Source organism: Zootoca vivipara, chromosome 5 (genome assembly GCF_965207765.1).
Source record: "Zootoca vivipara chromosome 5, rZooViv2.hap1.1, whole genome shotgun sequence".
Classification (NCBI taxonomy): Eukaryota; Metazoa; Chordata; class Lepidosauria; order Squamata; family Lacertidae; genus Zootoca; species Zootoca vivipara.
In genome coordinates this window covers 31,088,577-31,105,592 of record NC_142588.1, presented here as the reverse complement: position 1 = coordinate 31,105,592, position 17,016 = coordinate 31,088,577, and the positions used below count along the sequence as shown (strand labels likewise).

At 40.3% G+C, this 17,016-nt stretch overlaps 1 protein-coding gene across 5 annotated transcripts in view; it reads left to right on the top strand.

Annotated features, from left to right (window-relative positions):
• Positions 1 to 11,155, top strand: part of PRKG1 (protein kinase cGMP-dependent 1) — a 581,919-nt gene extending 570,764 nt beyond the window's left edge. For 3 of the 5 annotated variants that reach the window (XM_088670276.1, XM_035137531.3, XM_035137530.3), the window contains 6 exons: positions 375 to 516; positions 1,970 to 2,133; positions 4,307 to 4,429; positions 4,977 to 5,039; positions 5,833 to 5,899; positions 10,485 to 11,155. In XM_088670276.1, coding sequence (XP_088526402.1) covers positions 375 to 516; positions 1,970 to 2,133; positions 4,307 to 4,429; positions 4,977 to 5,039; positions 5,833 to 5,899; positions 10,485 to 10,583 — 658 coding nt within the window. In that variant the 3' untranslated portion in view covers positions 10,584 to 11,155. Of the gene's footprint in view, positions 1 to 374; positions 517 to 1,969; positions 2,134 to 4,306; positions 4,430 to 4,976; positions 5,040 to 5,832; positions 5,900 to 8,024; positions 8,130 to 10,484 lie in introns of all 5 variants that reach the window. The other 2 variants (XM_088670275.1, XM_088670274.1) reach the window with 1 other exon arrangement.
• Positions 11,156 to 17,016: the final 5,861 nt, after the last annotated feature.

Genomic DNA, 17,016 nt, shown 5'->3' with positions numbered 1-17,016 from the left:
ATATGTTTTGCCTCTCTGCTTATTCGTACATTGGAGCTGGTGTTGTGTAATAGCTAAGACATTGCGCTATGAACCAGGGCACCCCAAGTTCAATTTTAACTTTTGTCATGAGATGATGATGTCAATTTATATCCTGCCCTTCCTCCCAAAGGAGCCCGTGGTGGCGTGGCCTTAGGTAAGTTGCTACTGTATTTCATTATCTGCAATATGGAGATTTAAAAAAAAAAACCAAAAAGATGATGTGTTTGTTACAGAAACAATGCGTATGAAACGTTTTAAATACAAATATGTTCATGTGAAGCATAAATGTAAAGCACTGTTGATCTCTCAATCTCTCTCCTCTCACTTCCCACACCCTGTATCCCTGGTTGCAGAGGTTCATTTGAAGATTCTACAACCAGATTTTATACTGCATGTGTGGTAGAAGCTTTTGCCTATCTGCATTCCAAAGGAATCATTTATAGGGACCTCAAGCCAGAAAACCTCATTTTAGATCACCGAGGTTATGCCAAACTGGTGAGTACTCATGATGTTTTTCTTCCAAACAGCAATAAAATATTACATTGACATGCTTACGGCATTGTAGTTAAGGGTCTGTCGTCTCCACCATTATAATAAAATGCCTTCTCTAATGGGTTTATAACAGCCATAAAATAGTGCTTCTGGCTGAACAGCAGTACTCAGCTCTGTACTTCCAGGACAGATCAGTTTATAAAAAGTACTAATGAAAACAAATTAATCTCACCATTTCTGAATCTTAGACGAGCAGAAGTTGAAGTTCACAGTTGGTTTTAAATAGCCTTTGTGGCATTATGCTCAGAAATTTATTGTTCATATCACGATTCCAGTACTAAATAAAGAGTTTGACATCTTCCCCAACATTTCATCCAAAGAAACACTGAATCTATAACTGCTCTTTTTCAAACCATACCTGTGTTATTTCTGTTATAGTCCATTATTTCAATCCTCTGGTTTTTTTGTGCTGTGGTGCACTATATTTATCAATAAAAAATAATTAGGTCTCAGACATGCCTGTCTTATTACATACTGTTCTTGAAAGAGATCATGGCTGCAGATGGGACAATCGTTAAGGCTGATAGGAGTGCCTTTCCTTTTATGCTAGAAACCATCAAGTATTCAAGTACAAACCACACAGAATCAGAGAGCTGAAGGAGGAGGCTCTTTGCCCATCTAATCCAACCCTTGCTTGATGCAAGAAATCCAGAACTAAAGTGTTCCTAACAGATGGCTGTTCAGCCTCTGCTTGAAGACCTCCAGTGAGAGAGCGCTCACCACCCATCTACGCCATTAGTGCCATTGCTGAATTGCTCCCTACTATTAAGAAGCTTATTCTAATGTTGAGACAAAATCTACTCTCTCGTAACTTTACCACAACGTTGAAACTTGGGACAGCTGAACCTGTTTCACATTGCTCTACATTATTTACAGGCAACCCCTGTTTTGTGGGGGGGGGTTTACGTTCTGGGTCACTGCATGTTGGTGGAGTGTGCATAAGCCCGCCCCCACCCCACCCTCTTCCTGATTCGGAAACAGACCATGTGTGCATGGTCACACACTTTTTGAATGTGAGCAAAATGGGAGTTGCCTGCATATGGTTAGTTCTTACATAAAACAGCCAATCATGATGGCTGACCGGATGGGCAGATCAAGTAATTATTGACCACTTGTAAAACCTGAAGTCTTAAACAAGTGTTATGAACTCATTTATTTTGTTTTTGTACAAATCTGAAGTCTGAAAGACGTTCCTACATAGCTTTCTGTACTTCTGCTTTCTGCGACGGCTCTATACGGCAACCAGCATTTTCACTCTGAGAATATTCCCATGAAAGATTTCTTTCTGAACTGGTTTGTTCTAAGCAAAGCATGAGCATCTCCTCAAGCCTTTGTGTCTGCATAATTGCTCTTTATTTTTTTCTTTCTTGATGGGTGTGTGAACTTTCTTTCACAGGTCGATTTTGGCTTTGCAAAAAAAATAGGATTTGGAAAGAAAACATGGACTTTTTGTGGAACTCCAGAATATGTAGCCCCAGAGATCATCCTGAACAAAGGTCACGACATTTCAGCAGACTACTGGTCACTGGGAATCTTAATGTATGAACTCTTGACTGGCAGGTATGGGCATTGAATTGGAACTACTGATAAAAATAGATCAGCAAATTAGAGAATATTTCTGCCTTTGTCACTTTGATTAGGAGCACTAGAGGTTCAGAGCTTGCATATGCAATGATTATGCCCCCCAAAAAGGTCTAAAAACTTATTGTTGAGGCTGTTCATTATTATTTTGCCCTGGTTCACAGCATTCTAGAGGGGGAAAGGTTGAACAACTGAGGTGCAGTTACAAATTTAAATCTCTTGGTTCCATTCCTTGTTCTTCTGGCAGCCGTTGTTTTTTTGTTTTGTTTTTTGGACAGCAAACAAATGTAAAACGGGTCTGTTTTTACACTTCTAAGAGAGGCAGTATAAGCATCTGTCAGGAATCATTTAACAGTGGGTGGCTAACCTGTCGCCTTCCAGAAGCATGGTTAGGGATTATGGGAATTGGAGTCCAACCACATCTGGAGCACCACAGCTTAGCCTTTAAAACAGGTATCCCCAAACTCAGCCCTCCAGCTGTTTTGGGGACTACAACTCCCATCATCCCTGACCACTGGTCCTGTTAGCTAGGAATGATGGGAGTTGTAGTCCCCAAACAGCTGGAGGGCTGAGTTTGGGGATGCCTGCTTTAAAAGGACAATGGATTCCTGTAAAGCACTTTGAATGCTAAGAAGTGGTACTGAAACCATTTCTAATGACAATAGCACACCTTGTATAATTTCCAGTTATTGCATCTTCAGAATACTGTACTATGTAATTTGGTAAGCAGGCAAATCATCATTTGGTGTCTAGAAATAAAAGAATAGTCACAAAAAGTTATTCAGTTTTAACTCATGCAGAACAAAATAATTTCATGATGCTATGGTCTAGGTCCTCATTATTTTAGCATTAGCAAGCTACAATTCACAAAACATGCTGGAAAAATACTGTCATCCAAAATATGTTTTGGCCATGGTTAGTGGCATGTTTTTTTAAGAACACCAAAGGCCATTATTCAGCTAAATTGTTGTGCTAGTGGAATGTAAAAAGTTAAAGAAAACATTGCTGTGGAAGACAATATTTTACTTAGTTGGGGAGTCATTAAGACACCTGTCCTTTCCTTTTTGTATCCATGAACTTTAAGCACATAGGGATTCTGAACCAACCCCTTTTCTATCTCTCCCCTGCAGTTTTCAGAATTGTTGTGTGATAAAATCAGGGTTGAATATATGCATTTTAAAGTACCTTTGACTGTTCCTAGAATGATGCACTTCTTCAGACCACATAATTCTCAGATTTTCCCAACATGATGCCTATATTGGTTTAATAAATCCATGTAGAACTAGAAAAGTATTCTCATGTTGAGAAAAAGCAATATTTTCAAGTGAAATATATATCACACAAGATTATATGAATAAAGCATTATGGTAGTTCCTGCTCTTGTAAAAGGGCATAGAGTTATTTGCCAGATTTATAGAAATAGGTTCATCAGTTTGTACATTTAGAACTTGGAAGGAATGATGACAAGAGCAGTATTCCCTTACACACACAAAATTCTGCATTCTGTCATAGTTTAAATAAATAGGCATATCGTATTAAAATGTGTATTTCCCTGTGTTTAAAGTTGCAGGACTTAATATGTATTTGCTGCTGGTAACATGGACATTGCTGGTTTTAAGGGCCTACACATCATTCTTTCCCAACCTGATGCCCTCCAGATGTTTTGGACTACAGCTTCCATAAACCCCGGGCATTGAGTAGTAGTCTAAAACAACTGGAGGGCACCACAATGGGGAAAGCTACCATAGATGGTACAGAATCTACCAACAGCACTAAAATCAGATTGAACGTAACTGCTACAGCTTCCCTTAGTTAATCAAAACATTATTGTGGCATCCACTGGAGAGAAATAATGAAAGCTCTTTCAGGAGTTTAACACATTTTTTATTGCAGCAGCACCTTAGAGACCAACTAAGTTTGTCATTGGTATGAGCTTTCGTGTGCATGTACACTTCTTCAGATACACACGAAAGCTCATGACAAACTTAGTTGGTCTCTAAGGTGCTGCTGGAAGGATTTTTTTATTTTTTTATTTTGTTTCGACTGTCATACCAACACGGCTACCTACCTGTAACATTTTTATTGCCTCATCTTACAACATTTGAAGACATATTAAAACAGATTTTTAACTTTGGGTTTTTCTTTTCTTTAGTCCACCATTCTCAGGCCCAGACCCCATGAAAACTTATAACATCATACTAAGGGGGATTGACATGATTGAATTTCCAAAGAAGATTGCCAAAAATGCTGCTAACCTAACTAAAAAACTATGCAGGTAAACACTTTGTAGATTGCATTAGTAGTTTTGTCAAGAAGGGAATGTGAATTAGCACCACAAGTTCTTGCTATTTTGATGTTGGTTGTATTCTATAGAATTTTTGTGCATGTTTTTGTATTTGGGTTGGCCCTGATGTGCTTCTGAATAGATGATGAGGATGTTGTTGTTGTTGTTGTTGTTGCTATCAATTATTTTACCTGCCCTTCACCAGCAGGTCCCAGGGTGGATTACAACAACCTAATGTTCTGAATTAAAGGCAGTTATAAAGCATACTACATTCACAATAATAGGGTGGGTCTTGAAAACACATCTCAGCTGCCAAAGGCCTTGGTGTAAAATAGACATGGTTGAGATTACAGCCTTAGAGTCATACTTGGAGTTGACAGTCCACTGTTTTGATTGTTAGCTCCCCTGCATGCTATTGAGAACAACAGTGGGATAGAGAATGTTTAAATAAATAAAGGACAGTAAAGAATGAAATTACCTCCCAGCTTTTTCATTCCACTCTGTTGTGTACTGGGGTGTATTCTTCTTTTTCTTACAGGGACAACCCATCAGAAAGACTAGGGAACTTAAAAAACGGTGTCAAGGATATTCAAAAGCACAAGTACGTATGTTTCAGATGCTGAAAAGTTATTACCATCAGTTCACAGGACATTTTCCAGATGGTATAAGAAGCAACAGTCCCTGCCCCAGTACTAAACAGAGGGAGAAAATTCTGACAGAAGCAAGGGCAACAGGAGAAGTATATACACAGTGTTTAGGCTTTCTTTTCGTTTGAAGCTTAAGACAAGTTCATTGGATGCCTATTATGAGGCATCTATGTTGAATTTAAACCGGCTTTTGGGGTGCAACCAATATTTCTTAGTGCAGTCCCCATTCCCACTGATGGGAATTCAATGTACTTGAGCTTTATAGCTCCTAAAACTGGGTGCCATTGGCTCTGTGGGCTATTTGCATTGAAGCAAATGCATGGAACGTTGGTTAATATATTGGTGGTTTTTAATTGAGAATATCTTCAAAGACCATAATTTTTTTATATTTTTTTAACAAATACCAATGCAGGAATAGTTCCCACTCAAGATAACATATCATAATGAGGTGCCAAACATCATGCTTTCTGTATATAGCACAAAGTCCCATTTTGTTTGAGATATACCATGTATAGAGAAATGCCATTCTTGTCCCTATAGTGCTAGATGCAGTGTGACTTTTCACTAGCAGAAGTGGTTGTGGGTAGTGCATAGCAAGGCACCCCGTTTTCACCACTCCCCCTACCAACTGCCACCCTCTATGCCACATCCCGTACAGTTGTAGACAGTTCCACCAGCCCTCAGGAGACTTGGGGGGGGGCAGCAAATCCTGTTCCTTGTGTTATATTATCATTTTCCTGTTTTTAGGTGGTTTGAAGGCTTTAACTGGGAAGGTTTAAGAAAAGGTACATTGACACCTCCTATAATACCAAGTGTGAGTATACCATTTATTCTGTTATTTGTTCATACATGCTAGATTGGAACAGAGAATGAAGGGGTTTTTTTTTTTTTTTAGGCACTCAATGCTACAATAGCAGCTTTGGTTGAAAGCTCTGTGGGCCTCCAGCTATACTGGAGCTTGACGCTGTTGTCAGGGCCATGCATTAAGAGTTTTCCCTGACATTGATGCATCAGAGCTTGTGCACATATGTATGTAGAGACGGAGTGCTGAGATGTCCAAAGACATTTTGTTTTCTTTTTATTGTACTAAAGCTGCTTGTTCTTCTTTCCTAGCCAGTTTGCTTTAGGTCTCTTGTGCTTCGCCTTCACTCCTTTCTCCTGTCTCTCCAACATGCCCTTTATTTCCTTCCCAATTGCCAAGTTCTTGTGATTCTATACCAGTGCTAAAGGCTGTGCTTTTGCTGTCAGGCATATGTCTACCACTCACAACTGCTGTGCTAACTCCATGCGAGTCTAAATGATAAACCAGGGACTAAGCAGAGTCAAAGCTAATTGCACACTCCCGCCTCCCCCCCCCCCAAAGTACAGTAGTGCAAAATACTTTGCTTTTTGGTACCTCCTCTTTGTGGTAATAACTTCCCCTCCACCAGTGATACAAAAGATTCCTCCAAACAGTAGCTTATTATAAGTGACTGAACAGAAGCACAGCTGTTTCTGTACCAGAGCTCCCAACTACATGGATGTACCTCCAGGTTTCGGTACTGTGGCAGCAAGGGATGAAAGCTCTCCGTGGTCACCATATACTTGCAAACATTCACCTTTTAAGCCCATGGGCCTTTCCAAAAGGAGGAATGGTGAAAGATCTGGTTGTTTTAGGGTTTTTCTTTGGATACAATCTAATTTGATATATTTTATTTTAGAATATTCAAAGATCCTCAGCAACCCTTTCCCCATATTATATAGCTAAGCAATGTATATCCTGAAAGCATGAGCTTCATGACTTAACCAAATTGCTTTTGCCAATGTTCGAATGAAAGTGAATTTTTTATTTTGATTCATACAGTGAACTATGCTTTAATATTTCACTTTTCTGGTTTTAAGAAGTCACTGCGAAAACTGAAGCACCCACTTCCCCATCTGCAACTCATGTGATATACCGTATTTTTCGCTCCGTAGGATGCACTTTTTTCCTCCTCAAGAGTGAGGGGAAATGTCTGTGCGTCCTATGGGGCAAATGCCATGGATCCGGCAGTGGGATCCCTCGGCTGCAGTCCGAGCAGAGGGATGCCAGTGCCTCTCCCGACTGCAGGCTCCGATCTCTGGTGGGGGGGGGCAGGCGGATGAAAGAGCGCCCAAAATGGCTCCTTTTGGCTGCCTCTCCGCCCGCCTGTCCACCTCTGCCCGCCTTTGCTGCTTGCAAAAGCAGGGATCGGAGCCATGGTGGAGAGAGGCACTGCACTGCTCTGTGTCTCTTCCGATCTCTTGCGCCGTCGCCCACCTCTGCCAAGAGCAGGCATTAGGACAGTGCACCTCTCCCAATGCCTCTCCGTGAAGCATCTCCTCCACTGCCCACCGCCGCTTTTAAGAGCGGCGGGGTGGGGGGAGATGTTTGACACAGAGCAGGGATGGAGGGGCGGGTGGCAGCTGCTTCTTCCCTGCTCCATGAAGCATCGCTACGGGGCTTCCCCTTTCTCCTCCCCTTTCGCCGGTGTCGACAGGGGTGGGGGAGGCAGGAGAAGCCCGCTAGTATTGCTACCAGGCTTCCCCTGCCTCCTCCGACACCGGCGAAAGCAGGGGGGAGGGGAAGCCCGACAGCATCGCTACTGGGCTGCCCCTTCCTCCCCCGCCCCCCTCACCGGACTGGTCCCTCTGCCGCCTCCCCCTCCAGCGCCCCCCCCGCCTTGTAGAGGAGGAAAACCAGAAAAATATTTTTTCTGGTTTTCCTCCGCTAGAAATAAGGTGCATCCTATGGAGCGAAAAATACGGTACCAAAAAACAATCCATCAATTTTGAAAATCCCTAAAACAAATAGTAAATTACAAATTAAAGCAGCAAATTATGAATGAATTTATCACTTTTAAATGTACAAAACCTTGAAATTTATTTAGGAGTCATGAAGTTTAGTTTTCTGAAAATAGTGGGTTCCCCTCTATCTTTAGGTACCGACTGTTACCTTCTCCCCACTTCCCCAAGCAGTCAGAAGTTCCAGGGGCAGCGCGTCCGAGTTTAGTTTCCTTTGGATGAGCGAGCACTGGAGACTTAAGGTGTCTTTGTACTATTTGCTTTATTTCCAAATATCCAAGCAGAACCTAAGTGGAGACAGACAGTCTTGATACCTAGAAATTCCATTATGCTGTATGGATCCCGAGAGAGAGAGAACTCTTCCATCACCCCAAGATGCTTTGCCTTCAGCTAACTAAAACTCTCTTTCCCTCTCTCCATGTTTCCAAATTTAACACTGTCAACTGTTGCTTCTTTTCAAAATATACTTACAGTGATACCTCTACTTACAAATTTAATGTGTTCCGAACGCACATTTGTAAGTCGAATCCCATAGGAATGCATTGGGAGAAAACATTCATAAGTAGAAGCAACCCTATTTAAAAATTCGTAAGTAGAAAAAAAATCCTATCTAAACCGCATCCAAGATGGCGGACGGAGCTCTGTTCGTAAGTAGAGTTATTCGTAAGTAGAGGTACCACTGTATATGGATAAAATAACATTTCCTTCACTACCAACTTCTGCTGTGGTCAGGGGCTTCCCCCCCCCCCATAGAAAAAGGAATTATGAGAAATATAAAGGATGCATAAATAGCTTTATGAATTTGTAAGCTTTATAACTAGTTTTTAACACAAATGTGCGGTCTCCTGGAGAGGAGCTAACAGCCACTGTCCTCCTTTTTTACTGCTAAGCTGGGCTAAATCAAGGCTTGGTTTCCCAAGTTGTCCAAACTGGGATTTGTGGTTTAGCAGGCTCCTCACTAATTTTAAGCTGTAATTAAGAACAAACCTTGGCTGCAGCATTCATTGAGCCATAGTTTGGTTTACTGTATCACTGCCTTTCATGTTTTAGAATACGAACATATATTTTTTTTATCTGTGGTGCCCTACGCATAACCATTGCTATTTGGGCCCAACCGTTTCTAATTACGTCTGTTCTACTAAGGTTGTGTTTATTCTGGCCAATTGTACTGGTTCTTGTTTTTCCACTGCAACAGCCATTTGTATATAATTCAATAAACAAATCAATTCTTTTCAAGATTCTATAATTTGTATGATGATTATTACTACATTTGTGCCCCACCTTTCCTCAAAGGAGCTCAAGGTGTTGGCCATGGTTCTCCCCCTCTCCACTTCTCAGAACAAACCTGTGAGGTAGGCTAGGCTGAGAGATGGTGAGTGGCCCAAGGTCACCCAGTAAGTTTCATAGCTGAAAAGGGATTTGCTTTTTTACAAAGTCTCATTTTGTACCCTGACAGTCATTTTAGGCCTTTTCCAAGCTGCTGAATGCTCCTGAACTGCTGCTTCTCATGCAAAATATTCCAAGACAGTGACAGAGTGTTCATTGCAGGCGCCCCAGTGGAGCTAAACAGGGCCATGCTGTGCTGGCTGCACAGTGGGAAGGCCAGTCCTGCTTCGAGGGGCTCACTCATGTCACCTATGCAAACCCAGCACCACTTTGCAAGACTTACAAAAGTGGTGCAGGACTGGCAAGGTGCGTGCCTGTTGCATTTTTCTCAAGCCACCCTCCAGTTTGAGGGCAGCTGAGAAGGATGTAACAGGGCAGGGTGCAAAATAGCACCAGGCTTGCAGGCACTATGAACTCTTGTGTCCTTCTCATGGCACCCTCCAGCTACAAGGCACCGTGAAGGGACACAACAGCTCATGACGCGCTGGCAGGGCATCATAAAAAATGTGCCCACGCCGCCAGCCCCCCAGTGCCCTGTTCCAAGCATTTATCACAGATCCCATTGCTGCAGATAAATTTCTCAATTTCCCAAGTGACCATCAACAGCCAGTAAAAAACATTTCCATTAGTCAGATCGCAAACTATATAACCAGAAAGGCAAAACCCATGATATGCTTGTTCACAAAATTTAAACAAACAAAACATCTCATGGCAGTACTGTAAATGGAAACTGTAGTATCTGAATTATTGTTCTTTTCAAAGCTGTTCTTTGGAATTCTCATTGGCAAGCATGAATTATAGTTTTGAAATCAGAAAACTGTCTAATGATTCCAGACATGGGCGTACCCCAGCAAGGGACAGGGGGCAGCTGCCCCCCCTTGAAGCAAAAAAAAAATATTACCGTATTTTACGGACCATAACCCGCACCTTTTCCCTCCAAAAACTGAAGGGGAAAAGTTGCTGTGGGTTATAGAAATCGGGCTGTTTTCGCCCCCTCCGCGGCGGGAGGGGGGAGGAGCAGCCTGAGCTGGGGGGGGGCGGACAGGAGCTCCACCCTTCCTTCCCCCCTCTTTCTTCCTTCCTTCCTTCCCTCCCTATCTTGCCCCCCCCCAGTTTTGATCCTGGGTACACCCCTGATTCCAGACAACAGCTTTGGCATAAATAATCATCATCAACAGTACAAACAGTCTGTTTCTCCCCCCACTGGACAGGTTGCATCTCCAACAGACACAAGCAATTTTGATAGCTTCCCTGAGGACAACGAGGAACCACCACCTGATGACAACTCAGGATGGGACATAGACTTTTAATGTATTTCTCTTACCTGCTTCTGCCTTGCTGAAGACAGCTTCCTGAGACATGGCTGCCAGCAGACCTGAAGGAATTGGGAAGGATTAGTGCTCGGGGTCACCATGATGCCTTGATTGATGCTGCTAAAGTAACTACAGTGGCATTAGGACTTCTCGCTTAGATGACAATAGTGCTCTTCACATGTTTTCTGTTTGAACTTAACATAGCAGTTGACATGGTGGTCCTGAAGCAAGCCTTTTTCATCAGTAATTAAATGTGTTTTCTATCACTGTAATGAACTTGCTCCAGCCGTAATTTGAAAGTTGATAGAATAAGATGCACATAATTCTAGCTGCAATATCATTGTATTGCTAATTCTGTTCTGAAATGTTAAGTACTGTAGAATCTACAGTGTAGGATCTGGGGTACTCCCAAAAGGAGTGTGTTGGGCCTCTTAAAGCGGGCCAACGTATTAAACCAATGAGGACCACAAAGCTATTGGTCTTGGAGTTAATGTCAAAGCAGTGCTATATAGGTTGTCTTTCTTTTTGAGCAGTATTCATGACAAGAATGAATGTTACCCTTTTCCATATTTAATTTCTGATGTGCTTTTTCCTCTCCCAAACTGATAACAAAAGCACAACTGCTACAGTTTTTATTGAACTGTTAAAGCAAGTTTGGGTCGGTCGGTTCTCACACGTATCTGAGAACATGGTCTAACATTTAATTTTGTTGGTACAGCTACATAAGAGCATGTAGAAGATTATTCATAAAACTACTCATTTTACATATTATATATAAATATATATATAATAACTATATTATAAACAAAGAGAAATGTGCTTATCAAAAGGTCCTAGAAAGGAAATGATAGCAGCCAACTGGTCCAATAGGAATTTACACTGAGCTTAAAATAACATTTACCTTTTAGAGCCCAAGGAGGGAAAATGCAAGACTCACTGCATACTATATAGGTGCTATGTACATTTTTTAATCCATGAAATAACCAAACATCCACAATCATTTTTCAGGAAAATATGTAGCAAGGAATGTGATTGTCAATTAAAATCTCAAAATAATATTTACACACACACACGTTTTTGCTGCTCCTTCATATAGCATTGCCATCATTTGTTTTGCTTTTTGCCAAATTCTCTTAGTCCCACTGTTTTCTAGCTGTATTTTGATTATTTCAAACATTAAATAATTCAGCTCTCCTCGTGAAACGTAAAAACTAAAAAACTAAAAAACATGGAGCTGAAATGTGTGCAGCTGAAATGGACCACTTCAAAATCCCATTCATATCAAAGGGAGAGTTGAGTGCATACAGAAATTAATGAGAGTTTAAAACGTTTCAGTTTGGGTGAATCATACTTACTAGGCTTGAGCCTTCTAACATATATGTGTCACTCTTTTGACAGTAATAGATTATAAAAACATAGAACAATGATAAGAATCTCAGTGAAGACATCTACCGAGAATATACTTGCACCTTCCAATATACTTGCACGTTTAGATGAAGTAATCTCACTGCTAATGCAGCCTTACAACAGTGTTTTTATTAGTTCAATAAAAAACCACCCCTACAACCCACTTTTAAGATGCCATCACATAATATGAAATGCCAGTGAAGATAAACACATCTATTCCCTTGTTCATTTCCCTCCACTGGGGAGTAACACCACTGCAATCTCACAATAACCTGAATCCAAAAAAAGCAATTTTCATCTCCAGTTTTGCTCTTTATGAGTTAACTTAGCCCTCTCCTTTTTGAAAATCCGTGTTCCTCCTAGCTTCCATCTTTCTTGTACTTACACCTCCCTCCTCCTTAATTTGCCCTTTCCAATATTTCACTTCCTTTGGAATTAATAGGGCTTGAATTCAGGCAAAACTCCAGATGGGACTTAAGTTCAGCTAACTCACGGCACAACCCAGTGCATGCTTTACTCAGAAGTAAATCCCACTGTTTTCATGCAAAAATGAAGAATGCATAGGATACGGCCTCAGTGTAGATCCAACCCAATTTGTTTAATGAAAAATTTCAAACTCTCTTTAGGTTATATGCATTCAAAGCAGTTAGTTGTAACTTACAACAGCATGTTTGTTAAATGTATATCACTGCAAAAAAAGTTTTTTAGACTTATATGATTTAGGAAACACAGCAGAACTGTGTTTTCAGTTTGTTTCTCCCAGAAGCAATGTTGAGATACAATGCAGTTTGTTTGTTTTTTACTAACTCAATATAAACTACGAAATAGCCCTCAAAATCTTCGCTTCTTAAAAATTAGCAGCTGCTCAATCAACCTTTTCAGTTTCTCAAGGCCGCCAGGCTGCTGGTCTTATACATTAGAAGAGAATGTGTGGGTTTAAGGAGTGAAAAAGAGCTATCATGGACTTCCTTATATACTTGCACATTTGACATTAGCATAACTCTTTCAGGAGTCATTCCTGTTTGACACTGGTATACATTACAGCAAACTTGTGATCCTATTTCCTCGAAATAACCAAGATATTCAAGCCCTTTTTTAGGGGGCAGGAATGCCTTCCCACTATTTGTTGTGTCATCCACCTGATTGATTGTGATAAAACAACCATGAGCATTAGTGGTCAGGAACAACATAACCACTGGATCTTAGGAAAGAGCACTCTCCAGTACATAAAGGATCAGGAGTAGGAATATTTGTGGGAACACTAGGATCCAACCACAAACAAACACAGCAGCACCATTTGGAGTCTGCTTCAGAGCTTCCAAAACTTTACACCACTATAACATGACAAGTCTTCCCCTACACTGATGCATTTGCACATTCGTCCTTACACAGCTTCTTATGAGCTGTTTAGAGTTGTTCTGGCCAAAACCAGCATCAGCAAGGACTATGAAGCCTTCTTGGCTAGTGAGGTGCAGCTAGACAGAGATATCACCGTTTCCTAAGTACTGTACTGGATTGTGCTGAAGCTGAAGGGGCATGCTATTTGCTTGCTTACTACAATTTATCAAAAGAGACATTAAAATATAGCAATTAAAACATGGGTAAGTAAAGCAGAAGGAAGTAAAAACAAAAATAAAGTGCTACTTTATTTAATCCTATAAAATCAGTCTACAGAAGGTACTTTATTGTATACCAGGAATTATTACAGAATCTGCATACAGTAGCTGTAATCACAGACCTTCCAGCATGCAAAATCTAGTTAACCATTGTGGCAATAATCCCAGATAGTGCTGGATGTACCAATAATCTTTTCCAGGGGTCAGCAAACTTTTTCAGCAGGGGGCCAGTCCACTGTCCCTCAAACCTTGTGGGGGGCTGGACTATATTTTTTTGGGTGGGAATGAACAAATTCCTATGCCCCACAAATAACCCAGAGATGCATTTCAAATCAAAGGACACATTCTACTCATGTAAAAAACATGCTGATTCCCGGGCCGTCCGTGGGCCGGATTTAGAAGACGATTGGGCCACATCCGGCCCCCGGGCCTTAGTCTGGGAATCCCTGGTCAATATCATTAAACTTTGCTTGCAAGTGCATGAAATCAAATATGCCGCTTCAGAGTTATCCTTCAATTTAATCTGACAATTCTTCACATTCATGAAGCTATCAACAACTTGAACAGAGGTTTTCTAAGCAGATATACATCATTCTTCAATAAGTAAATATATCAACAGTTTTCTGGAAGAACATAATTTCATGTAACTCAGGCTTCTAAAACTAATAGTCAGCCTCCTGCTTTTTAAACTATAAACCAATAAAAGACAGCAAAAAGCTTTACATCATCATTTATCATTTCTGCTGCTCATTAAACCAGTATGCCAAAAACAAACCTCTGTGTTGCAATGAGAACCAATCACCGTCTATATTTCTGTGATTCATTAAACCAGTATGGCACAAAATAAAAAAAATTCCTTCCAGCAGCACCTTAAAGACCAACTAAGTTTTTATTTTGGTATGAGCTTTCGTGTGCATGCACTCTTCTTCAGTGCATGCACACGAAAGCTCATACCAAAATAAAAACTTAGTTGGTCTTTAAGGTGCTGCTGGAAGGAATTTTTTTATTTTGTTTCGACTACGTCAGACCAACATGGCTACCTACCTGTAACTAGAACAGTATGGCACAGCATTTGTTACATCTGCCAATTACTTTTATGCACCGTCCAACACATATGCAATTCTAAACTTAAGCATTTAAACACTATCCGAAGCATTTTCTGACATTTTATACAATAGGGCTAGAACATGACTCTAGTCATCTTGGTCAAAAGTCACCTTGTTTCTACATTGCAGCTGGACTCACTTCTAAAAAGCACTCTCTGAACCCCAGCTCTGAAACTTAAATGCAAAACTTGTTCTTTTTGATTCATTGACTTTTCCTGGTTAAAAACACGAGAACATGCTGTTTGCACTCTAAATAGTTCAAATTACAATGTGTTAAACTAAAAGCTTTCAGCTGAAGAGTAGTCACACATAAATTTAGTAATAATTATGCAAGGAAAGTTTCAAAGTGAGCTTGGTATGAATTATTATGCTTGATTCCTTCCGTTTGTCCTTGAGCCGCATTCAATAGTATATAATTGGTGCGGTGTGCACTTAATACAGATTTATTTTTTCATATGACTCGCTTGCATCTTCTTTACCAAATGTATTTTAAGTATCTTAAGCTAGCGTGTGTGTATTAGTAAACCCTGCATTTATAAGTAATACATTTTATTCACACATAGATACAAAAGCATATACACACACATTCACATTTCAGTGTACTGCAACTTACAACTGGTGCACATGCTACTCTTTCCATGCAGATCCCACGGGAGAATGGAATCGATCCCATGGTGAGTTTTCTGTGCCTGGCTAGGACACGAAGCAGGGCCATACTAGTACAGGTGTCCCTAGCTCCATCACACAACAGTAGTAGCTGCAGGCAGGAGTGGAAAAACTAACCACACCAATTTGAGGGGGGGAAGGGGGGAATAAGTCAACTACATTCTATTCAGAGTAGACCCACTGAAATCAGTGAAGCTAAGTTGGTCATGACCATTAATTTCGATGGGTCAACTCCCAAGTAGCAGTAGGACTGAATTACAGTGGTACCTCGGTTTATGAACACAATTGGTTCCGGAAGTCTGTTCATAAACTGAAGCGTTCATAAACTGAAGTGAACTTTCCCATTGAAAGTAATGGAAAGTGAATTAATCCGTTCCAGACGGTCCGTGGAGTAAGCGTTCATAAACTGAAGCAAACTTTCCCATTGAAAGTAATGGAAAGTGGATTAATCCGTTCCAGACGGGTCCGCGGAGTACTTAAACTGAAGCGTTCATAAACTGAAGCATGGGTGTAATTGCTTCCGGAAGTCTGTTCATAAACTGAAGCGTTCATAAACTGAAGCAAACTTTCCCATTGAAAGTAATGGAAAGTGAATTAATCCGTTCCAGATGGGTCCGCGGAGTTCATAAACCGAAAATTCATAAACCGAGGTGTTCATAAACCGAGGTTCCACTGTATCACCTAGTGACCCAAGTCCAAATCACATAGCTGGGAATGTAAGCTTGCCAGCAGTTCTGCTTAGAAATATAGTCTGCAGACTACTTATTAATTATGGCTGCAGTCCTCAGATCAATTTGCTCATGAGTAAGGTCCATTCATTTTGGTAGAGTTTACTCCCTATAAACGTGCTTGGGACCTCTGCTTCCCTTTAACATATGAAATGATGGTGTATCTGCATAAAAAAAGAAATCTGCTGCCATAATGGAGACACATTTGCTAGAACTGGGTTCTAAAGGTACAGGTAAGCTTTAGCTTATTATTACAGTGCTGCATCATTCACAGAAAATTCTTATTTAATAAATAGGACCACAAGCAAATATTTATGTAAATAGATATTTTTTTTCGTGTTGATATTTTGTGGTACACATATAGCTTTTTATTTAGAACTTCATTGCATTATTCTTTCATTTGCTTATTTGTAAGGTAATGTTTTTAGATCAAAGTAGACTTGAATTAATGTCATAATTGTCAGTATTACTGAAACTTATGTCAACTGTACCGTTGTCCATCTGTCCCATAGTTTAGACCATCATCTAGTTATTTGGCATTGTTGCAAGTGCCTTAAAATTCATGGCATCCTATTTAAAAAAAAAATACAAATTTGGTGTTATGCTGCATGACAAAGACAAACACACCTCAAAATGTTGTCCTTTCTTAGCTTGCTGCGTTTTACAGTTCTTTCGGCTAACAGTTTATAAGCCTTTATTATATAATATTGATGAATTACAGAAATGATGAAGTTGTTCTCTTATTTCTGTTATAAATGTACCAGAGCTGTGTATCTGTTAATGAGATACAGCGTCATTTCTGTGAAATGTATAAATGTATGTGCAGGTCAAATTAATATATGACATACTATCAGTCTGTATACAGGTATTCCTGTTTTGCTAAGCTGTGCAAATTTTAAAACTGTAG